Source organism: Ostrinia nubilalis, chromosome 21, assembly GCF_963855985.1.
Source record: "Ostrinia nubilalis chromosome 21, ilOstNubi1.1, whole genome shotgun sequence".
In the NCBI taxonomy this organism is placed as follows: domain Eukaryota; kingdom Metazoa; phylum Arthropoda; class Insecta; order Lepidoptera; family Crambidae; genus Ostrinia; species Ostrinia nubilalis.
This window is the reverse complement of record NC_087108.1, coordinates 5,262,552-5,286,634: the sequence shown is the minus strand read 5'-3', so window position 1 is coordinate 5,286,634 and position 24,083 is coordinate 5,262,552. Positions and strand designations below refer to the sequence as shown.

The 24,083-nt window shown below is 35.8% G+C and overlaps 3 protein-coding genes and 1 long non-coding RNA gene across 4 annotated transcripts; 2 read left to right on the top strand and 2 right to left on the bottom strand.

The window, feature by feature from the left end:
* Positions 1–4,001: 4,001 nt before the first annotated feature.
* LOC135082185 (phospholipase A2-like) lies at positions 4,002–6,163 on the bottom strand. The gene is made up of 3 exons (XM_063976954.1): positions 5,924–6,163; positions 5,423–5,582; positions 4,002–4,152 (listed from the first exon to the last, which is right to left on the bottom strand). Exons 1-3 carry the CDS (start codon positions 6,111–6,113, stop codon positions 4,002–4,004), a joined length of 501 nt encoding a protein of 166 aa, XP_063833024.1. The 5' UTR covers positions 6,114–6,163.
* Positions 6,164–14,433: 8,270 nt separating this feature from the next.
* On the top strand, positions 14,434–18,040 carry LOC135082171 (beta-chimaerin). The gene is made up of 8 exons (XM_063976939.1): positions 14,434–14,598; positions 14,678–14,879; positions 15,071–15,307; positions 15,390–15,625; positions 15,735–15,986; positions 16,066–16,197; positions 16,287–16,392; positions 16,853–18,040. Exons 1-8 carry the CDS (start codon positions 14,565–14,567, stop codon positions 17,019–17,021), a joined length of 1,368 nt encoding a protein of 455 aa, XP_063833009.1. The 5' UTR covers positions 14,434–14,564; the 3' UTR covers positions 17,022–18,040.
* Positions 18,041–18,044: 4 nt separating this feature from the next.
* LOC135082170 (N-glycosylase/DNA lyase) lies at positions 18,045–19,817 on the bottom strand. The gene is made up of 6 exons (XM_063976938.1): positions 19,634–19,817; positions 19,228–19,539; positions 19,025–19,136; positions 18,605–18,775; positions 18,247–18,441; positions 18,045–18,166 (listed from the first exon to the last, which is right to left on the bottom strand). Exons 1-6 carry the CDS (start codon positions 19,756–19,758, stop codon positions 18,080–18,082), a joined length of 1,002 nt encoding a protein of 333 aa, XP_063833008.1. The 5' UTR covers positions 19,759–19,817; the 3' UTR covers positions 18,045–18,079.
* Positions 19,818–19,920: 103 nt separating this feature from the next.
* LOC135082169 (uncharacterized) lies at positions 19,921–22,765 on the top strand. The gene is made up of 4 exons (XR_010259363.1): positions 19,921–20,296; positions 20,483–20,636; positions 22,011–22,206; positions 22,615–22,765. It is a non-coding gene; the product is annotated as an uncharacterized LOC135082169 (long non-coding RNA).
* The last annotated feature ends 1,318 nt before the right edge of the window (positions 22,766–24,083 follow it).

The following is a 24,083-nucleotide window of genomic DNA, read 5'->3' as shown; positions in this document are numbered from 1 at the left end:
GATTGTAGGCTATTTCGAGATTGCTCACTTTGTACAAGGGATTCTCTATTAAGTCCTTTATATCGCTTCGTATTTATCCAATACATTCTCGTTCTCGTGTATTTAAACCTTTTCACATATAAAATCCAGATTTAGCTTGCGATTCCTAGATAGCCATCGTGTATAACGTATATAACCCCACTGTTTAGTCCACAATAATGTATAACTATGTATGTATATTTAAATTGGTTGTACATAATCATGCGTGCGCCTGGGGTGAAATATTTTAGCTAAGCACTGTGCTACATATCTACCTATATAACCTGTATTTGAAGTTTTTCTATCATTAATTAATATTCTAGCGTTATTTCTAACACCGTTCGAAGTTGTTCACTTGTTTATACATTGTTATATATCTGTATCCATATCTTTTATCACGACATGTATAACTACGTGTATGGTTATTTATACGAGATAATATAAAATATGTATATTAATCGTGCATTCATGTGTGCATAATTTAATATAAAGAGTTGTATATTACTTATATACTTAATGATGAATTATGGCAACACTATAATGAATAAATCTCTACCAATGTACCAATGAAATATGCTGAGAACAAAATAAATAATACAAATGCCGCTTCTTTATTTATTGTATTTTTATGCACCAATACATTATTCAAGCTAAACTGTACCCTGAACTTCTGTAAAATATGCGCTTTACAAAGTAATGATAATTTTATTACAGGAACTAAATTACATAGTACTTTATTAAGATTCAGCCAGTTCAGTGCTATACCAAAGACCGAACTGAAAAGTTCTTATAAATAATATTCTTATAAAATTTTACTTTGATGTGACTAGGATACCAAATTAATTTAATAAAAAACATTAATAATTAGGGACATCGAACCACTGATATCTCTTTTCGCCTTCAGTGTCATAAGTGTACTGCAAACATTTCTTGTGTAACCATCTGAAAGAAGTAACAATAGCTACGTTATTAAATAACTCTTGCATAATTACAACTATCGCTGCAACCTAGAAGATATAGCCAGAATCTACACTTTGTCAGGAAGGAAAACCTTGAGAATCCGCGACAAAATTATTCAGGAGGACGTACAAAGAATATATCAAAACGAAAAACAGGCAACAGCTTACATGTGGTCCCCATGATTTATACAAATATTTAACACCTGCTAAGTCGGTCTATTCCACTTTGATCACCTGGATTTATTTATTTATTTATTATTTATTTATTTATTATTCATTATTGAGCAATTACATATTTGATCCAAATAGCGTCCTAAATCCTCTTTAGGTTTGTCTAGACGCTATTGTTATCTATACAAATAAAATCAAACGTTTTAGTATAAGCATTCACAACACTTTCAAATATTATTTGATCACCCAGGTGATCAAAGTGGACTCCAAGCGACACTTTGGTTGGTGTTATTTGATCACCCAGGATAAGAAGTCCACTTTGATGACCTAGATGATCTTATCCATGGGAAATCAAATCCAGGTGATCAAAATTGAATAGACCGACTTAGCAGGTGTTAAATATTTGTATAAATCATGTGGACCACATGTAAGCTGTTGCCTCACCTGTAAGGCTTTATCGTTAGGCGTAAAACAATAATCAATTGGCACCAGAGAATTTAGCAGGTGCAGGTAAGTTTATAAGTTTAGACTCTCTACTTAGTTTCAATGAGGTGTCGACGTGCAAGGAATCCTCCAAAATAAAACGATTATTTCTAAGCATATAAAATAAAACATTGAAACTCTACATTAAGACTTTATGTAGCGGTTTATAAAATAACGCACCGCGTGCTCACGCTCACAAGTCATGCTCGCAACGTAAACGACCCGATGCAGTTTCGCTGAAAAATCGACGTAAAAATCGCTATACATTACAGTGAAAGGGCTGAAAGACCTCCTCTGGTAAACTGAATTGAAGCAAAAATAAGTGTCGCGTGTATTATGTTTCATTGCATTGCACTATTATTTATTTTAAGTAGCTCGGTCTGTTTATTGTTACGTCTTCACGCGTAACAATTTATTGATTTGACCGGTTACGCTAGTCATTCGGGCATCGCCCCGGTGTGAACTTGCGCTCGCGGTCTAAGTATAATACCCAGTGTTGGATTTCGTACTATAATTATAGTATTTGTACTATTATTTCATAGTAAATACTATATACTATCCTAATTACGAGATAGTACGAGATAATACTATATTTTTTATTCCGTTCCATTTACCCTTATTTTAAGCTAAAATTTAACATTTGGCAACTTATTTAAGAGGAAATTGCTGAAATGGTGATCAACATTCCATAGACAATATACTATTCTCAACCATTCTTAGATTCACATATTTTTATTTAAATACTTTTTGCTATGAGAACTGGACCAATAACATTTTTATTAGAGGTTTCTTTATTCAATTAAACTTTATTTTTTCATTTCAATCGCTATTTACCTAACGTATTATACTATATTTTTCAAGAAATACTATCTTTTTATCTTCCATAGACAATAATTTTCGAAGAGCGCAATTCCAACACTGATAATACCTACTCGCGTCAGTATGTCAAGTTTCGTACAATGAAATGTAGGATGTGTGTACGGATTCCATACTGACCTTAAACCGTTAAGGTTAATTTTTGACGAATTTTTGTTTTTGATTGAACCTGACAGTTCATCAAGATACGCTGTTTTTTTATAAATAAATCTTGAAGGAGTGGAGGATAAACGTCGGTAATGAAGAAGGAACCTATCATTTCTCATGTAGGCACTTAGGCAGTGTCTTCTTAATGAATATAAAAACTCATACCTAATTTAAGTTTACTTTCGTGGGACATCCTATGTCAAGTCAAAATTCACGCGGACGCAGCTACGGACAGGAGCTAGTAATTAAATATTTACTTATGTAAGTATATGATGATACCTAATAAATAATAAGTATCATGATTTTATGGAGTAATTATTCCATTTCAATTGTCACGACTTGATTAACTTACCCTGAATATTATACCAAGTCGTGGCATCGTAGCTCTTGGTTAATTAGTTATTATTTTACTTACTGAAATATTTATTTAGAGGTTTAAATAATTATGTATGTACTTAATTCAATTACCGGCGTATTTGTTCTAAAAATACATGGAAAAAAGAAGAAAATCATTTGATTTTAATTTTATCATTATAGGTCAAAGTCAATTAGGTAATTAGTACCAACAAAGAAAGACAATCAAAAATACATATTAATGACTACGTAAAGGTATTTTACTAATGAAATTACAAGAATAAAAAAGATTACCTACTCGTAGATTAGTTTAACTACCTAGTAGGTACCTATTTGAATCGTTCGTTCATTCGTTTTAGCCGAATACGTCCACTGCTGGACAAAGGCCTCCCCCAAGTTTCATTCCATTGGATTCAGTGGGTCTAGACAAAGTGCAAATTATAATCGCAAACCAGTCGAAAAGTGGTCGAAAAGCCCCTTTTTTGTATGGAGTTTTGACGGATTCGATTTTCGTTTCGATCAAAAAGTGCATTTTGTCTAGGGGGGGTGCATTTGTTCTGTCATCCATACTTCAGGTCATTCTTGAACTCTCTCATCATTGCATCAGTCAGAAAAAATATGTTTTCAGAACGTCTCGACGACTCCAGCATGGCATCATATCCAAAGAGTCAAACCCATCACACCTTAATTCCGTGGACTCTACATGTTCTCCACACGCTCTACATTTGGTATTATCTGGTCTTTACATCTCGAGGGATGCTCTATCATCCGTCAATTTTCTCACAGCCAGTGATAGTCGGATAGTTTTCCTAGCACTGCGTCCCCAGTAAGTTAAAGTAAATACCGCCGATCTGTGAGGCCACAGATATGCAGTCGCGCTGCTGTAGCGCGTTAGCAAAGCGTTGGTATCACTTCGTAGTGCGTTGCAAATGCGAGTAACGCGCGTTAGAAGCGAAAGTCCTGTTTAAATATCTGTTTACTGTTACTTACATGCTAATTTTGCTCGCAGCCTGTGATGGGATAGTCTTCCCGGTAGCACTGCGTCCCCAGTAAGTCAAAGTAAACAATGCCGATCTGTAAGGCCACGCTGCTATTGGCATTGTGCAGGCACTGGCGGAAGGTCTCGTCGCACCCGCAGTTGAGCCTGCAAATAAATAAAACACACAGTGTTCTTAAATATACAATGTTAGCGGTCAAAAATTGTTGAAACAATGACATCAATTACCTGTCTTACGACATAGGAGCTGCGACTAAATAACGGAAAACAGATACCTTTGCATGCATCTAAACATCTACCCAAGAATCTAACAATCTACACATTTCATAACCCAAGAGTAACTATTAGGTAATCTGTGCCGAAGTACTTTGAGTATAAGATGCTTACATGACTAAAATTTGCCCCCGGAACGGGATTTAAACCCGCTACCGCGCTCTGCTGTATAGTATATGAATATGCATGCGCCCAGGTCTATTTTTGTCTAATTAAGTAACTGTTCGAAAAACTTAACTGATTTAAAATGGTTTCATTAACAATATTCCAGGGCTATTTATACGCTTTAATATGCATAAAAATATTTAGATGAAATGAAAAAATATTACATGCATCTCCGCAACCATGACGAATGTTCAATAAATTCCATTAATCAGATTGGAGCCGGTGGTTCTGGTAACCGTAAAGGTACTAAAACGCTATACCTATTTTAGATATGTATATAATGATCTCTACATAACAATCGCAAGCGTCGTTACTATTTATCAGCTGAAATCACTGAACTGATTACTTACTTAGGCTGAAAATTAGCGCGCAGATAGTTTATGGTTAATACTACTCGTACTTACTGGTCTACTAGGATTTTCCATCCCCTAAGACTGAAACAGGGAGGGACAGGGAAAGACGGCAGGAGGTCGTGCGTGAAACTGTAGATCCGCCTTTACAATTGACTTGGACCTCTTAACGTGACCACGACCGTTCCAAGAACGAAATGACTAGCGCCCGTATTCACAAACGATGCTTGCTTAAGTGAAGCAGCAAATCGAACGCACAGCGTTGAATAGAGCTCTGTGATTGGTTCGTGTGTCACCCTGTGCGTCCACGCGTACTGTTTAATAATAATAAATAATAATAATAATAATAGTTTATTTCCAAACCATAACATTAATACATCTTAAAATCTTAATCACATTAATTAACAAACTTCGTGTTAAATCAAATTTGTTGTTCCCCTGACCTTCAAAATAGGAAAACCTGAGCTTTGAAGGGTCAGTGGTTCGGCTCTCGATATGGTTACTGTGAGACCTCATAGTAATGTTTGTGAATACGGGCGTAAGAAGACGACGAAAACTGAGTTCCTAAGTTTGTATAGAGAAACACGAATAGATTTAACGCAAGCAAAGTTGCAGGCAAAGCTAGTTACCTAGTGTAGAATGCATCGTTGGTCAGGTTCATCCTGGTCTCCCCAGCGGCCAGGACGTCTGGGCAGTTGTCATGCTCCCTGCAGCAGCTGTCGGCCTGCCAAGCCGAGCCGAGGTCGTCGTAATTATCTGCCACGTTGCCTGGGCCGCACCATTTCGTACCTGTGAGTTTGACAAAATTAATGACTCGTAGAGGACACAGTCAGGTTTTAATGGGTATTAAGTAACCCACTAGCTGTCCCCACGGCTGCTATGTAATTTCATGGATTTCCATGAAGAGAACTAACTGTATTGAACTTCCCTTAATCAATATTTAACTGAGCACTGAGGACACAACACCCAAGTTAAGTATTTAATTTTCCTGATTAATTTACAAAATAAATCAAAAGTGCGCTTCGGCGAACGTTCCGTGGGACATGCGCATGAGCCCTCCTGTGGGACGGAGGCACCTCTAGCTGTAAACTGGCAGAGATGATAGTGAATGAAGAGTAATTAAGAAGTACCTGGATATATGAAGTTGAACTTCAGCTGTTTCAAGTCGTCATCAGATAACTCGCTTTTAACATTTTTAATTTCATCGGCTAAGGCTGTCCTTAATTTTGCGTAGTCAATATCTGTGAAGACCCAACTGTGAGAGTAGCCCACAAAACAAATGACTAATAGAGAAATGGCGGAAAAAAATGTCAGGCTCATTATGACGACCGTCGATTGTTTAAGTTTGTTCTAATTTGTACGTCAGTCTAAGTTTGAGCCAGTAATGAATAAACGTTTTAGTTTCTTACCTTATTTATATCCTTTTAGTTTGTTTATCTTAAGCCGTGGTTGGACTCGTGGCGTTTCGGTTGATAAAGAATTAGCTTATTTTAGATTAAGTACCTACTTATTATTGAAGAGAATTCTGAAGGACTTTACCTTAAGTACCTTCTTATTTCACTTCATAGTGCAGAAGCTGTGGTTTATTACATCACAGGAAATGATATTTGTGAATAAAGATTATTTATTTATTTATTTATTTATTATTTATTTATATCAATCCACTACGAAATATCAGGGGTTAAATTAGTAAAATGTTTCATAAAAAGGTTGAAGGACATGAATGCCTGACTGAACGTTAGCAAATTATTTTTCAGCTATACCAGGCCTGGCTCACTCCGCGCGGTACATCCGATAATAACCTACAACGAAGCGCCCCGCCGGCGGGTATTATATCAGTCGAGTGTCACGCGCGCGCTCGTCAGGACGCTGGCGTGCGTTGTAGTATGATTATAATTCTATGATCGAAGTATTATTTAAAAATGGACATAAAGAGAAAGAAATATTGTGCGGCGTTCGGGTGTTTAAATTCGAAAAGTAATCTACCGGATTCATCTTTTTTTTTCGCTTCCCAAAGATGCTGAAAGGTATGTTGGCCAAGTGGGTAATCAATAATTCTTAGGATAGTATAGGAACCTAACCTACTATGACTACTGCTCAGAATGCGTCACTGCTGGACAAAGGCCTCTCCCAAGGTTTTCCATAATGAATGCATACTTACCTACATACGTACCTCATTACAAATAAGTAGATTAATATTTTTTCACTAGACAGCAACCCTAACAGCGTAAGAAGAGTTCAGAGGCACGCGATAGAAAGAGACAAAACTTGTAGGTGAATAAAATTGCAGGTACGTAGTGCTGTGCGAGCTGAATTCCACTGTATCGCGTCGTAGCAAGACTCGCATTTATTTAAATGGTCTTGCGGAGTAATCCTTCTGTACCTGTACTATTACTTATTCTGTGGCTATACTTAGTCTGCGACATCGTATTATTTATGGTAGGCAGGTAGGTAATTAGTGACATACATAGTTGATAAAAAATTGATATTACCTACATTTTCCAAGTAACTAAGTATGCACTGGTATGCACATTTTTGCGTCAATCACCTTTCGAACTTTTTTGCTTAACATTTACACAAGTAAATTATTATTGTTATTAAGATGCAATTACTCACTGGGAGTCATTAAGTTCCCAACTTATTTTTGAATATTTTTAGGTTTGTATTTTTGGGTTTTATTCTGTTAATGTTTTTTTTTTTTTTTATCTTTTTATTTGATAAAGGACTTTTATCTTACAAAGACATGCCAGTCCTATTGTACCTATCTACATTATTATTCTGTGTTTTTAATATTATTACAATGTTATTGTTAGGGTCTACGACTGATTACCATGCCACACAACATACTAGCCGACTCGGAAGTAGGTTCGCTCAGTATACTCTGAAAGATACCAACCCCAAGCCGGTCCAGCTGCAGCGCTGACATAAGTATTCGCCGCTGACTCTCATTCCGGACACATTCAGTCAACAAATGTTGGACGTCATCAATTGTGCCATGTCCACAAAAGTCACAATTAGGTGAGCTAACTTTTTTCATGAGGTACCCAAATTTGTTCGAAGGATAGTGCCCGGATCTTAATCTATGTAATGTAACAATATCACCTCTATTTAATTTGGTGTTGCAACACCACGGGATTTGAAGAGGCTGACTTTGGATGGTCTTGTACCAGATACCTATACCAGGCCTGTTCATCTCCGCGAGTTTGCATCGAAAACAAAACACGCGCGACTACCCCTCCTGAGATACCAAATCGACAGGACAATCACGAGCGAGTATTGACGCACGCACGTATTTTTCACCCATTTGCATTGTAAAGACAATAAACCGTATGTAAAAACGGTGGTGTAATTAATACTCTGCAGTATTTTTTAACTGCCTGAATAATATTAGAAACACAAAATATAATTCATGCTTATTCATGTATTTCCTCCGCCATTTTTCGCAGTTTGGCACCTCACGTCACACATCATTTTACCGAAGTCAGCCCTATGTCTTCGGCGCAGTACCGATCACTGACGTTTGTCAACAAAATGGTGCTCGACTCTTGAGATAAGCTAAATTACACCATATTGTTAACGACATTGAGCATACATTTTTTTAAATACCTTCGCGAAGAAAATCTTCTGTACGAAGTACTTATTATTATTCTGTGCCTATACTTTTAGATCGTTCGTCAAAGTGCTTTATCCACTCAGTACGGCATAGTCTCCGTTAATGTTTATAAAATCAAGTGTTCATTAATTGGTTCATTTCATTTAATTTGTTAATTTAAAAGTTGTAATATCTAATAGTTAAAAAGGTTCTCAGTAAAGCCACAGCCGTACCGCAATTGATTGAAGGTCTTTTCAGATGCGAATATGTAACAAAATCGTCGATCGTCTGTACCTTTCCTTAATTTCCTCGATAACGTACTTAATCAAGCAAAAAAGGTTGTTTCTACTATTCAAATGCAACTTTATCAAGAGACCGCAGTTCAAATATTTAAAAAATCTTTCCATACAAATTATTATCATTAGTAATCGGTCATCTAAGTATAGGGATGTAGTTTTTTTATTTGGTAAAAGTAGATGCATTTGAGGGGTAGAGTCAACGCTTTTTGTTTGACAAAGTGTAAAAGAACACCCTGTTTATGTAAGTATGTTATGTTATCATACATCTTAGAATGACATCCGCCAAACGTACAATTTTCTCCTGATTACCCCATGAAGCGCTCAGCAGGAAGGTATCAGTTCAGGTAAGGAGGTCAATATCGTTTACTTAAGCAGCTACCTAGGCAAGTAAAGAAGATTTAACTTAACGTGAAATGATTACGAGTATTTAAAGGTGCGCTGACAATAGTAAGGAAAAACTTACGATTGAATAAAACATTTCAATCCTGAAAATGCCCTAGTTTTAGCATTCATTCAGTCTACAGCACATTTGACTATACAGTTTTATTGTAAAATAGATCTTCCTGCAACTATTAAAATAAATCAGTGCTTCAGTGTGCCGTTGTTGCGCCTGACTCGGGAATCGAATCTACGATAACCGAGTTCAACGCTAGACCACGTGACTAGGCATTTAGTTAATTGTAAGTATTTATATTTAAAATGTTATCAGTAAAAATGGGGAAGTGTTCAGTTTAATAATAACTCGTCTGCTCCTCCGATGGCCCGCATGGCGAAAACCAAATTTCAACAACTGCTACAGGTGTCATTACCAGATTGGGAGACCTCAATAAATTTCATTATTAATTGCCTTTGTAACATGGTTTAATCTTCCTTTTCTAATTAAAGACCACTTGGGAGGTCACAACGTCGCATCACACAACTTCGTGTCGGTGGTGTAGGTAAGTAGTGTGTACCTACTGTGTGGCGTTAAGCCTTATCAAACGGTCTTAAAACATTTAGACTTAACTGACTGGGAATTCTGTCTTATTCTAAAACTAATAAAGCCACCTGGTACTACTCGTAAGTACCTACGATAAATTTTTGTTCTATTATTTAGGAAATGGTTCGTAGTTTCAGGATGTCATGTCATCGTGTGTGGTGGAAGAAGGAAAAGACAACCAAACTATTCTGGAAGGTTATTGCAAGTTAGTTTCACCTACTGTCGTCGTGTGTTTGTCGGGAGTGCATTACCGCAGCAAAATTTTTATAAATGTTGTGCTTTAGAGAGTCGAGAGTATAGCAGATAATTAGTCCATCGTGAGCAGAAATTTGTCCACTAATAGCAAAATTCGTTCAAATTATAGTTTTAAAGTTATTAGGAAAAAACAGATTTTGCTGGGGTAATGTTTGAAACATTACCCCAGCAAAATTTTTTTTTGAAAGTCGTTCTATCCTGGAACCAAATACATGGATAGATAGCTTTTGTTGCGTAGTAATTTGTCCACGAATAGCAAAATTTGTTCGTGTTCCGGTTCTCAAGTTATTCAGAATTTTGCTGGGGTAATGTTTTGTGATGTCCCAGATCTCGTAAATGGCTCAACGCAGAAGTTTGAAAAAAATACCAATGATAGACCTTGATATGTCCAAATTAGTTCAAGCATTAGTCATTGATTTGAATGATAAACACCAGTGTAATTAAATGATTTCGAAAATCAGATAAAACGGATTTGTGAGTAAACCAGTACTCTTACAATCGAATAAAAAGGTGTAGCATGTACCCTTGGTATACCTTTATAACCACAGTAAATATAAATGATGTGGCTTTGCGCAAAAGAGAGATTTCAAGAAATTTAATTTATTTTAACAGTCTTACTTTCGTGGCCGAATACGCAATTCCCTTATAACAAGGGAACATGGCATACAATGGACAAATTAAAATGTTCCTTGAATAAGCTATCCTGTTAATTTCAGCTTTATATTACGGCTTTATATTTAAGAAAGTTATCGGACTGCAAAAAAATATCAGGAATTCTTCTATAAGCCGACCAAATTATAAAGGTCACAAAAAAGCGATCACTCCATACATACAGGTATACTTCGCAAATTAGTAGCTTAGCTGTCAATGTTTTGTACAGTTATGTGGAATATTGTAATTCGTGCAAACGATTTTTAAATATTAAATTTCTAATCAGTCTCCATCGTCCTTCCACCATGCGTTTTTTTTTCAAAAATAATGTCTAAAGTCTGTAGCTAAAGGTCTACGCTGCAAGATGGAAGAATCTTCTAACCAAATAGATGGCAGATGCAGCAGATGTCAACGGATTTAAAACTGGAGTTCATGTGACTCCTTCTATACTTGAGTGTCTAGAGCGTCCCTTCCTCCACCATGCGTAAGAATTTTCACAAAAATACTGTCTAAGGTCTGTAGCTAAAGGTCTACGCTGCAAGACGGAAGAATCTTCTAACCAAAAAGATGGCAGATGCAGCAGCTGTCAACGGATTTAAAACTGGAGTTCATGTGCCTCCTTGTAGACTTGAGTGTCTAGAGCGTCCCTTCCTCCACCATGCGTAAGAATTTTCACAAAAATACTGTCTAAGGTCTGTAGCTAAAGGTCTACGCTGCAAGATGGAAGAATCTTCTAACCAAAAAGATGGCAGATGCAGCAGATGTCAACGGATTTAAAACTGGAGTTCATGTGCCTCCTTCTAGACTTGAGTGTCTAGAGCGTCCCTTCCTCCACCATGCGTAAGAATTTTCACAAAAATACTGTCTAAGGTCTGTAAGGGTCTACGATGCAAGATGGAAGAATCTTCTAACCAAAAAGATGGCAGATGCAGCAGATGTCAACGGATTTAAAACTGGAGTTCATGTGACTCCTTCTAGACTTGAGTGTCTAGAGCGTCCCTTCCTCCACCATGCGTAAGAATTTTCACAAAAATACTGTCTAAGGTCTGTAGCTAAAGGTCTACGCTGCAAGATGGAAGAATCTTCTAACCAAAAAGATGGCAGATGCAGCAGATGTCAACGGATTTAAAACTGGAGTTCATGTGCCTCCTTGTAGACTTGAGTGTCTAGAGCGTCCCTTCCTCCACCATGCGTAAGAATTTTCACAAAAATACTGTCTAAGTTCTGTAGCTAAGGGTCTACGATGCAAGATGGAAGAATCTTCTAACCAAAAAGATGGCAGATGCAGCAGATGTCAACGGATTTAAAACTGGAGTTCATGTTACTCCTTGTAGACTTGAGTGTCTAGAGCGTCCCTTCCTCCACCATGCGTAAGAATGTTTCAAAAGTACTGTCTAAGGTCTGTAGCTAAAGGTCTAAGCTGCAAGATAGAAGAATCTTCTAGCCAAAAAGATGGCAGATGCAGCAGATGTCAACGGATTTAAAACTGGAGTTCATGTGACTCCTTGTAGACATGAGTCTCTAGAGCGTCCCTTACTCCGCCATGCGTAAGAATTTTCCAAAAATACTGTCTAAGGTCTGTAGTAAAATTCTAAGCTGCGAGATAGAAGAATCTTTTAGTCAAAAATATGGCAGATGCAGCATATATCAACGGATTCAAGACTGGACAGGCACCACCTTGCAATGTCATCCTCTCATTGTTATCTGTAATGTAAATTATTTTTAAAATGTATTTAAAAAATAAAATGTTCGTTTTATTATTTCAATAATCTGACCTCTCAACTCAACACAACACCTTTGTTCGCAACTGTACTGACGAAAGCTCGATATCATACCGTTGATTTAAGATGGCAAGCCTTATGTATGGAACGGTCGCTTTTTTGTGACCTTTATAATTTGGTCGGCTTATAGAAGAATTCCTGATATTTTTTTGCAGTCCGATAACTTTCTTATAAGCCGTAATATAAAGCTGAAATTAACAGGATAGCTTATTCAAGGAACATTTTAATTTGTCCATTGTATGCCATGTTCCCTTGTTATAAGGGAATTGCGTATTCGGCCACGAAAGTAAGACTGTTAAAATAAATTAAATTTCTTGAAATCTCTCTTTTGCGCAAAGCCACATCATTTATATTTACTGTGGTTATAAAGGTATACCAAGGGTACATGCTACACCTTTTTATTCGATTGTAAGAGTACTGGTTTACTCACAAATCCGTTTTATCTGATTTTCGAAATCATTTAATTACACTGGTGTTTATCATTCAAATCAATGACTAATACTTGAACTAATTTGGACATATCAAGGTCTATCATTGGTATTTTTTTCAAACTTCTGCGTTGAGCCATTTACGAGATCTGGGACATCACAAAACATTACCCCAGCAAAATTCTGAATAACTTGAGAACCGGAACACGAACAAATTTTGCTATTCGTGGACAAATTACTACGCAACAAAAGCTATCTATCCATGTATTTGGTTCCAGGATAGAACGACTTTCAAAAAAAAATTTTGCTGGGGTAACGTTTCAAACATTACCCCAGCAAAATCTGTTTTTTCCTAATAACTTTAAAACTATAATTTGAACGAATTTTGCTATTAGTGGACAAATTTCTGCTCACGATGGACTAATTATCTGCTATACTCTCGACTCTCTAAAGCACAACATTTATAAAAATTTTGCTGCGGTAATGCACTCGTTTGTCGGCCGTTTGGTGTAGTGGTTCGGAAACGGACTACTATGCCCCGAGAGGTCCTGGGTTCGATTCCTGGCTGGGCAGAATTTAAATTATGAATTTTCATTTCTGTGACGGGTCTGGGTGTTACTATGTATATTATGTATGTATTTACAAAAAAAAAGTATTTAAGTATGTTTATATCCGTTGTCACTAGACATTGGGTTTGGGTTGAGTACTAACCCATAGTAAGCTTTGCTTAGTTTGGGACTAGAAGCGTAGTGTAAAATGTCCAAGGATATTTATTTATTTATTTATTTACTGCTGAAATTAAAATAACATGACGAGTTAATAAAATTACAATTTAAAATTGGTAATCTAACGCATTCATTATCGTAATTGTTATTTTAAATGATACAAGTTTTCCTCTTATAGGACGTAGTAACCTACCTACGTATGTACCTACGAGTACTTAGGTAGTTCTAGAAGCATGTGTATTCTTATCAAGTTGTAAAGTACCTTTTTAACTTTATTATGTCCATGTTAATTACCTATCTACGTAAGGAAAAGTAGGTAACTATTTTAAATAAACTTGTAAGTAGGTAATTATTGTCAAGCGCGGTCTTAGGATTCAAGATGTTACAAAAGGGTTTCGATAATTATATCCTGATTTTATTTTCCGCACCGGTTAAAGCAGAAGTAAGTAGATAACTAAATAGTTATTGTACTTCTATCATTGGTCATGGTCATGGTGTTAGTTTTCAAGGTGGATCAACACAGGGCGGAAGTTGATTTATTTTAATCAACTCACTCGGAAAACTTTAAAGAAGCATTTGTCACGGTCTTTATCAACAAATACCTACTTAATTAAGTGTAGTTTAATGGTTGCGATCTCTCTCTACCTTCTTGTACAGAGAGCTGCCCCCCTAGACAAAACGCACTATTTGATCGAATCGAAAATCGAATCCGTCAAAACTCCATACAAAAAAGGGGCTTTTCGACCACTTTTCGACTGGTTTGCGATTATAATTTGCACTTTGTCTAGACCCACTGTTAATTTATAGCCACCGGAAGCCGCAGGCAACTAACATTAGACAGCTTTTGAAATAAATGTTTAAAAAAACACGCAAATGAGACGCGCGTGAAACGAAACGGATAAAAAAAAACAAACGTCAACAAACAATGTCACTGCGAGTTTGTTTACGTTACGATTTCTCCGATTAATTAATTTCCGTGTTTAATTACATAAAGTACCTCCTTGACACAGAAATAATAAGATAAAATAAAATCTTAGTTTATTGGATATTAAATATTTACCATGGAAGACCTTAGAAACATATGGAAACCAGAGTGTAGGTGTTTAATGTAAAGTATTAGGTTCATTGATCTTTCCCTACGTGTTTCTCTGATGAAATAATATTTATCTTGCAGTGTATCGTATACAAATGGAAGCCCCTTTACCAAAACGCATAAGTTGTGAGAACTGTCCCGACAGACCAGAGTTCTATGGCAAGGAATACCACGGTATAATGGGTCACAAGGAAGCCACTCTGCTGTTAGAAAACGAGCCTAATGGTGCATTTTTAATTAGAAAAGGGAATCAGTATAACGATTTTTACACTCTAACTTGGAGGTAAGTAATAACTGTTCTCATTTTCTGCTATAATAGAAGCTTTATCTCGGTCATTTTGATTTCACTCTCTTGGTATTTTATTGTATTAGATAAATTTTGATTCAACTAAGTCAGACAAGGTCTAATTAGATATTCAAGTAATTTTTGTTTTTGTATTTTCTGAAACTTATTCTATTTATCTTCTCTTTAAGGTTTGATGATAAAATACATCATTACAAGCTCTACTACGATGGAACTCATTACATAAAAGATGAGAGATATGACACAATTTATGACTTGGTGGCCGATGGACTGGTCACATGCCACATGGAGCTGAAGGCTCACCAGATTCTGGAAATGATAAACTCCAAAGCGAACTACAAGTATACGGAGAGTCCGTATGTTACTTTAAATAGGCGAAAACTAGACACATTGTCTTGGATACAACAGTAAGTAATAATTGTATTTACACTAACACTGCTACTCAGTCTGTAACCGGATTAATCCTCAAGTGCAATGTTTTGTTATCAGGACAGGTCTACAAAAGCCTGAAAATGCTGTCGAAGTAGAGAGTAAGCCAGCTGCAGACAGCAACACCTCTCAAAAAACAATCTTCGACCTGACTCCTTCGTCAGAGGACAACCCTCTGCTCATCAAGTACTCCAAGTCACACAGCTTTAAGACTCACACGTTCAAGGGTCTGAACTGGTGTGAGCTGTGTGCTAACTTCCTTTGGGGATTCACAGCCCAAGGGGTGAAATGTGAAGGCAAGTTTTGTATTATAAGATGTGACAGCAAGTCAGACTAATAATGGTTACCTTTTGAGTTTTCTTAGTTAAATGATTATTTCTTAAAGTGATAACTTACATTTTCCAGATTGTGGGTTCATAGCCCATTCAAAATGCTCAGAAAGAGTCCCAAACCATTGTTTGCCTGATCTAAAGAAACTCCGGGGTGTTTTTGGGATAGACTTAACTACACTTCTCAACGCCCACTCAAGCACTCTTCCCTTCGTGGTTAGGAAGTGTGTCAATGAAATTGAGGAAAGAGGCATGGATTCTGAAGGGATTTATAGAGTTTCAGGCTTTGCTGATGAAATTGAGGCTTTAAAAATGGCATTTGATAAAGGTAATTCAATTTTCATCATGAGGTACATTAAAAAACCTTCTTGTATCTGTTTTATAAGCATTTGTTTCATTGCTTTTAGATGGTGAAGCTGCAGATCTCAGTGTGTACAGCAACATTAATGTAATAGCAGGAACTCTTAAGCTTTATTTGAGACTATTGCCCGTTCCTCTCATTACATATGAAGTGCACCCAAAACTTGTTCAAGCTATACGTAAGTATTTTTTAAACATGTAGGTTTTGTAGATTTTTTTTACAAATAAAAAAATATAACCATGAGTCAATATTTCCATTTTGTTGCAGAAAACAAAACTGTAGCATCTCAAATTACGATGTTACGCGAGTGTCTTGATATGTTGCCACCTGCACATTTCAACTGCTTGCAATATATGGTGCAGCATTTACATAGGTAAGTGTGGCGCCAAAATTTGCTTCTTCTACATATACTCGGCGCAGACTCGTGGCAGGCGGTGTAATAATAAAATAGTGAATATCACGATTCCTCTCGCACGTTAAGGCGATTATCACACTGCACCGCGATGGAGCCACGCGGACCGCGACCGCGGCCGCGGCGGAGCGCGGTGCAGTGTGATAATCGCCTAACACTGGTTATTTGTGACGTCACACAGAGGCGGCATAGCGTTGTTTATAAACGTAATAATTAACAAAATATTGGCGAGTGTGCATCTGTTTTAAAAATTACTTATGACCCTGCCTGCCACGAGTCTGCGTCGAGTTTAGCAACTTAATCCTATTGTAAATCCATGATGGGTTCTAGTCCTAGTGCTGGTCTCCCAAAATACCATGCGATAAATTGTTTCGATAATCGTCATGACATAATATTGCATATTATCCTAATTCGCTTGCAGGGTATCGCAACAAGCCGAAGTGAACAAGATGAGCGCTCACAACCTAAGCACGGTATTCGCGCCAACTCTCGTGGCGACTCCGCCGGCCATCACCGATTTGGCCTTCGAGATCCGTGCGTTGCAAGCGCTCATAGAGTACTGTCCACAGATATACTATGGCAACAAGTAGTGTTAACACTAAGTAGGTATAAAGCATCTGAAAGGCAGTAGGTGAACTATGAAACTAGTAAGTTTTACTAAACGTCGCAGAATCGTCTCGTCAGAGAGACAGAACTGAATATCGAATTGTATGCAGATGTTATGTTATATTTAACAATCTTTCAGTAGATTGCTCAAATGTATATTTTTCAGAAACAGTGACTATTTATTGGTCAACTTTTCGATTTTGTATTTTTGTTTTGTGTGCCATTATTAAGGCCAGAGACTGTAGATATGTGTTAAAGATATTTTGTAGCCAAATGGTATTAACATCATTAATTTAACTTTTCATTAAAAACAAATTAATCAATGCACTAACAGTTGTTAAACTTGCACTAAGCAAATGAGGCGTAGTTCTTTTTTCTTGTGCTTGTACTTAATACCTACATTTATTTTTAATTTAATTTATGAAAAATTAATTATTTCTTTCAAAAATTACTTATTTTATGATCTATATTTTTATTTTACTATACATACTACTGAACTTTTAAATAAGTGACTGAATACAACGCTCAGTGACCACTGCCTAATAATTTTAAGAAGCTGATATTTTTCCTGTGCATTTATTATACTTATTTTACATATTAAAATTATTATCATAAAATAATATCTCATAAATAAGACTAAGTAATTACTATCTATCTATACTAAGGTTACAAAATCTCACAAATTAAGTTAAGTTAGTATTGTGCAATATTCATTAATGTTATTGTTCTTTATTATTATAAAATTGTGATATTGGAAAAATTGGTCTTTTAGAAAGATTTTCTTTGTTAAACCATTCCAGGTTGTGTTATAAAACTACCTACATATTATTATTTTTGCTGTGTGTTTACTACATTACAAAATAGTATCCTTTAGATTAATAGAACTCCTCATGCTGAACTGACTCAGTCATGGGACTTCTTTTATTATTTAAGACTGCACCATTTTGTATTTTTCTATTTAACCACAAAAATATTTTACACCACAATAAATAAATAAAACATACAGCTTGTTTCATTTTAAAATTTATTTTAATAGGGAAATTTATTTCTTTCGTTTCTTTTTCTGTTTTGGCTCCTCACTGTCATTCTCTTTTTGTTGTAATTTTTTCAAATCAGCACAGAAAAGTACCTAAAAATTAGACAACATTAGCTATTTTGTATCTTATTTATGTTCATGCTCTAGTAATTTTGCTATGTCTAAAAACTTACAGTGTGAGCCCAGCCTGCCCACTCCCCAAACAAATTTCGGAAATGGTCCCCAATTTCCATGTACATTTTCTCTGTAACATTCTTCTTTCCTCTCAGATGTGGCAGGTAATTCCGTGCAGCTATCTGATATACATGGGTGTCCACGGGAATCGCTTCTAAGTGGTTCAGGGACATCAGACAAATGCAGTCTGCTACCTAAAATGATTGATTACAATTTTCAGTTTAGATGTTGACCACATTATTATTTATCTGAACAAACTTGAAATTAGAATAATACAACATCAATTAATTCGATTAAATAAGTTTTAGTCGAGTATTACTATTGTAATTTTTAGTTAAGTATAACAGTCAAGCTTACCTTTGGCCCAATTCCATACAACTTCATCAGCTCCTGTCTCGCATCTTTGTATGTCATATCCTGTAGACTGTTGAACCATTCAATACCTCCCCACTCTACTATCTGGGCTGCCGACTTCTGAATGAACTTGGCTCTGTATCCAAACCCAAGCTCTCTTAGTTTTGCTTCCACCTGAAGATAATAGAAGTTTCAACTGTTATACTAAATTTTGTATTCAATTTCCAAGAAATCACAAAATTCTCAAATTGTCCCATTTACTAAATAAACAGGCAACAATACCTATTAAAGAAATTCTAAAATGAATGCTTAAAGATAAACCGACTTATTACAACTATAATGGACAATGACTGACTATAACTAAAGCATTACACACCTATGTAATATGATGTGAAATTAATAAAAATTACTTGTGCTTCTAACCTCAGGTTTGGCCAATTTCTCCACCTCAGGAAATGAGTAGTAGGCGACATCATCTACTATACTTATTTCTTCTCCAAAATGTTCACACAGCTTTTCCACCATACTTGATATCCTGAAGATAAATAAAATATTTCTTCAATTTAAATAATGATTTTTAGGAATGACTTGTGTAGGTATGTATTTAATAAATATTTTCTTCTTACCTTGATATGTGGTTGTTTTGACTACATATAAACGAGAATAAATTTTCTACTGGTTCTTGATGAAGCATTCGAATACCATGGAGTTGTTGGTAGGCAGTTTTGAAGAGCTCATCTTTTTCTGACCATCTCTTGTAAGAATGCTTTATGGTAACATTTAAACGGAAGTATTTTTTAAGCATTCTAGAACAATCAAGTTCACCTAGTAGTGATCCCTTGACTTGATACAGCAAATGATGACCATCTTGTTTCAGTTTCCAGATTGTTTTAGAGAATACGCCCGTCCATTCATCTTTTTCTTTGTCGTGAGTCCATCTAAAATTAATACACATTCATAGCGTAGTGTAAAACCTATACAAGTATTGAGAATGTCATCATCTATTATATTGAAGATGAGAGGATTTCTTACCTAAAACTCTGCCCCCCATTTAGTGTGCCAACTAATTGAATTGGATCATCATGGTGGTAACATAATACTGTAGACCACGACATTTTACACATACGTTTATTTGTAGTTGAAAGTGATTTTCGCATGGATTTTACTGATTTATTTAATTGATTGCGCTCTTTTGAGCGCGACGAACCGCGCCCGATCGCTTGTTGTTGTTTTTGTTTACGTACGTAGCTGTCAGTGTCAACCAACCAACTGTCAAGAAAGTCTTTTTTTTTTTAATATAGTTTTTCACGGCTCTGGGTGCATGCCCTTTTAAGCCAGTCTTTGAAGTCCGTTGAACTTTTGTTTGAATTTGACACATGACAACTGTGTTTGACACTTCACTTCACTGATTCACTGTGATTCACTGATATTTTCTTAGTTCTTACTCTTCTCAATTTCTCAAATAGTTCCCAGAGTTGAAACCACGAAAGTATATAAGGGTTTGAAAAGTTTCGGATCCTTGAGGAGTTCGTCCAACGACTGTGGTACACGTTCACAAATAGATTGAAGGTCATCGATCATGACCAGTCTCTGGATTCCAAAACTTCTACATTTCAGGATTATGTGTTCCATATCGGCAAGCTCTTCATTGCAATATGTACATTCAGCGCTCGGAATCAAGTTAAGCCTCTTCAGGTGAGTGGGAGCGTGGCAATGGCCAAATCTCAGCCTATTTATTATGGTTATGAACTTCCTGTTATCTATATTCTCATTCCTCCGATGGTACCAAGGTTTGGCGGGCGGGCTTCCTTGGATCTTAGCATACCATTTTCCCTTTTCCATACTAGTAATAGTCCAGTACTCATGCCATATCTTTTTCAGGTCTTGACTGATTGCGGCTTGATAGTCAGTGTGAGGTATCTTCAACAACGTAGAATGGTCAACATCAAAGCCATTCCTTGCAGCCAGATCAACAATTTCATTCCCCCTGATGCCACGGTGCGATGGTACCCAAAGGAAGAGCAGTGTCTTACCAGTAAGTCTATATATGTTATTAATTAATTTCTTAATATCATAAATTATATAATTCAAATTATATTTACAAGAGTTATTTTCCAGAGCTAGTAATACGCTTTTAGAGTCAGTTAGAATAATAATATTGTCAGATGGTGGATTACATGTAAAGATATGTTTAAGTGCTAAGAGGATAGCATAACTTTCTGCAGTAAAGATACTACAGTGGCTTTCAATTTTATGACTTTGAGTAAGTTTAAGTTGTGGATCATAAAATGCAGAGGTTACACTGTTCTCTTTCTTTGAACCATCTGTGTACACTTTATAATAAGACTTATTTAGAAATTTATTAAGATCAATTTGATTGGAGATCTTTTCCCTTAAAATGGTGAAATTATTTACAACAAGATCTTCATAATTAACTTTGTACATGGGCCATGGCTTATCTTTATACATATTTACAGTGAGAGAATCAATATACAATGCAATTCTTAGTAAGCCCGGAGTGCGTCCAGATATTAACTCATTACCTGTAATTGGAGGAGGAGGAGTAGAGCATATTTGGGAAGATAAGGGTGGCATGATTCTATCTAGTACTGGTTTGTTAGTTGAAGTTATTAGTTTGAGACAAAAATTTGCTGCTAGTTGAATACGTCTCAGTACTAAAGGAGGAATGCATGTTTCACATTGCATAGCATTGATAGGTGTTGAACACATAGCTCCTGTTATTATTCTAAGTGCTTTATTCTGAATAACATCTAATTTCTTTAATAGGGTTGGGCTACAATTCATATATGCTAAAGTACTATAGTCAAAATGACTACGCACTAAACTCTTGTATAACATTGATAAAATCTTAGGATCAGAGCCCCAAGTTACACCGGCTAGTGAGCGTAATAAGTTTAAAGCCTTAGAAGAGTTGCAAATGAGAAGCTTTATATGACTTTCAAATGTGAGTTTTTTATCTAGACACACTCCTAAAAACTTTTTTTCCTGAATCCATGGAAGAGGATTATTATTATAATAAATATTAGAATTACATTCATTATATTTTTTCGAGAATAACATAACGCCGCTCTTATTGGGACTAATATCAAGTTTTAATTTACCAGAATAAAAATTATGAATTTCAACTAAAGCTAGGTTTAAACTATGCACAGCAGTATTTACATTTTTATTTACAGTATAAATTAATAAATCATCAGCAAATTGTAAAAATTTTATATCCCTTTGTGTTAAATACTTATTAATTTGACTAGTGTATAAATTGTACAATAATGGCGAGATCGTAGCGCCCTGCATTGTGCCTTTATATACATATCCGGGTCCATGAAAAATGATATTAAATTTTATATACATTATTCTTTTATACAAAAAATTGAAAATCCATTTACAGACTACCCCGGGTACTCCAATATCACATAAGATGGCTATTAAAATTGAGGGGACCACGTTATCGAACGCGCCCTGTACATCAAGGAAGACACAAGCTGTAGCAGAGTGACTGTCAAGAGAATTCCTAAGGTCTGAGACCAATGCTGTAAAACTTTCTGCTGCACTTCGGCCTTTCCTAAATCCGAATTGTTCATTTGGTAAGATATTATTTGATTCGACATAATAATCTAATCTTGTCTTTAACATGCACTCAAATACTTTACCTATACATGAGGACAGAGAAATTGGTCGATAAGAGTTACAGTCATCAGGAGGCTTATCTGGTTTAAGTATAGGGATGACACATTGAGTCTTCCATGAGTCTGGGATGACCTGTGTTTGCCATAGTAAATTAAAAATGTACAGTAAAAGTTTTTTGGCATTACTATGTAGGCGACGAATAAGTTCATAAGGAATATTGTCTAAACCAGGTGTAGTGTTCCTACGAGACTTCAAGGCAGTCATAAACTCTTCCCAAGAAAAATGTTGAGATAAAAAAGCTGCTTTTTCGTTACCAATTTGACAGAAATATGCTTGCAATAATGAATTATTTACTTCTTTTTCAGGAGGAGATACAGGGGAATATTTCTCAAAAAAAGAGGGAATCCATTCATCATTCTTCGGCAGTTTAGGAATTGAAACACGCTTAAACCTCTTCATATAGTTCCATACTGTACTAACAGGAGTATATCGATTAAAAGATTCACATAAAGATTTCCAACCTGTTTTCTTTTTTTCCTTAAGAGTTAGTTTTTTAGCAGCATCTAATTTTTTATACGCAATGTAGTTGTCAATGCTTGGATTACGTCTATAAAAATTTAAAGCATCTTTACTTTTTTTAACTGCACTATTACACTCATCATCCCACCAAGGTACAGGCTTTTTCATTAAATTGGGAGAGGTTTTGACTACTTTAGGTACACATTTGTCTCTAATATTAATCAAATGATTATAGAAATCGTCATAAATTCTTAATGGATCTGTATTATCTAAATTAATATTACCTACCATGTTTTCTGCTTCAGTATGAAATTTAAACCAATCAGCTTTATTGTAAATAAATTTGTGTACTGGTTCACCTATCTGATATTTATCAACAGAAGTCTGAATATCTGTTATAGTGGGATAGTGATAACTTCCCATTGGATCATCATAAACTTTCCAATCACATAATGGAGCTACTGAAGGGCTGACACATGTTACATCAATAGCCGAAGGATTATGAACAGATCTACCAACAGTGGTTGGCGCCCCTGAGTTGAGGATACAGAGGTCGCTCTCGTCAAATATATTGTAAACTTCATTACCTCGACCGTTACTAGTAGCACAGCCGAATGCGATGTGGTGAGCATTAATATCACCTGATAGCAAAAGTGGCTTAGGTAGTAAGTTAATAATCTGTTTCAGTTTGCTACCATTGAATCTTGATCTATTTTCTTTAGGTGGTGGACAATATATACATAGAATACTTAAATTACCTATGCCAGTTCGCAGATTAATAGCTACAGGTTGTAGAAAATCATAAAAGGGAAGCTCTATTACTGAATATTTCAAAGTGTCTTTGACTAGGATGGCGACTCCACCCCGGCCTTCTTTTTCTTTACCTATTTTACTAACTAGATTGTAATTATGAATACGAAAAGAACTGTTTTCTTTTAACCATGTTTCGTTTAACAAACATATATCAATATCATTATCAATCAAAAATTTTATAAGTAATGGCTTTTTGTTAATAACACCTTCGACGTTAAATTGAGAGATTCTTATGAAACTTTTATCCATTTAAAGCCCTTTGAAACTTTTTATAAGAATTTCCTGTATAATAGAACTATTGACTGCCCTCGTTTCGTTGCCAATAGCGACAAGGGCGCCTACAAGGCCCTTGCGAATAAAATCATTGTTTAATATTTCATCAATTAATTGTTCATTGGTAAGTGGTTCTTTTTCTTTAACTTCCATCGAGTTAGTTGAAGTGGAAGAGGTCGCTGTTGAAACCGAGCTAGCTTGTGGCTTCCTTGATGCAATAGATTTTAAG

Bases quoted from the DNA above. Each gene is read 5' to 3' on its own strand.
- LOC135082171 (XM_063976939.1), top strand. From the start codon at position 14,565: ATGGAAGACCTTAGAAACATATGGAAACCAGAGT. The intron at 14,880-15,070 runs GTAAGTAATAAC...CTTCTCTTTAAG, and splicing joins TTTTACACTCTAACTTGGAG to GTTTGATGATAAAATACATC. The intron at 15,987-16,065 runs GTAATTCAATTT...CATTGCTTTTAG, and splicing joins AAAAATGGCATTTGATAAAG to ATGGTGAAGCTGCAGATCTC.
- LOC135082185 (XM_063976954.1), bottom strand. From the start codon at position 6,113: ATGAGCCTGACATTTTTTTCCGCCATTTCTCTATTAGTCATTTGTTTT. The intron at 5,583-5,923 runs GTACTTCTTAAT...TCAAACTCACAG, and splicing joins GTTCAACTTCATATATCCAG to GTACGAAATGGTGCGGCCCA. The intron at 4,153-5,422 runs GTAACTAGCTTT...ATTTATTTGCAG, and splicing joins AACGATGCATTCTACACTAG to GCTCAACTGCGGGTGCGACG.
- LOC135082170 (XM_063976938.1), bottom strand. From the start codon at position 19,758: ATGCGAAAATCACTTTCAACTACAAATAAACGTATGTGTAAAATGTCG. The intron at 18,442-18,604 runs GTAAGCTTGACT...CAATCATTTTAG, and splicing joins TGTATGGAATTGGGCCAAAG to GTAGCAGACTGCATTTGTCT. The intron at 18,167-18,246 runs GTAAGTTTTTAG...TCTAATTTTTAG, and splicing joins GGGCAGGCTGGGCTCACACT to GTACTTTTCTGTGCTGATTT.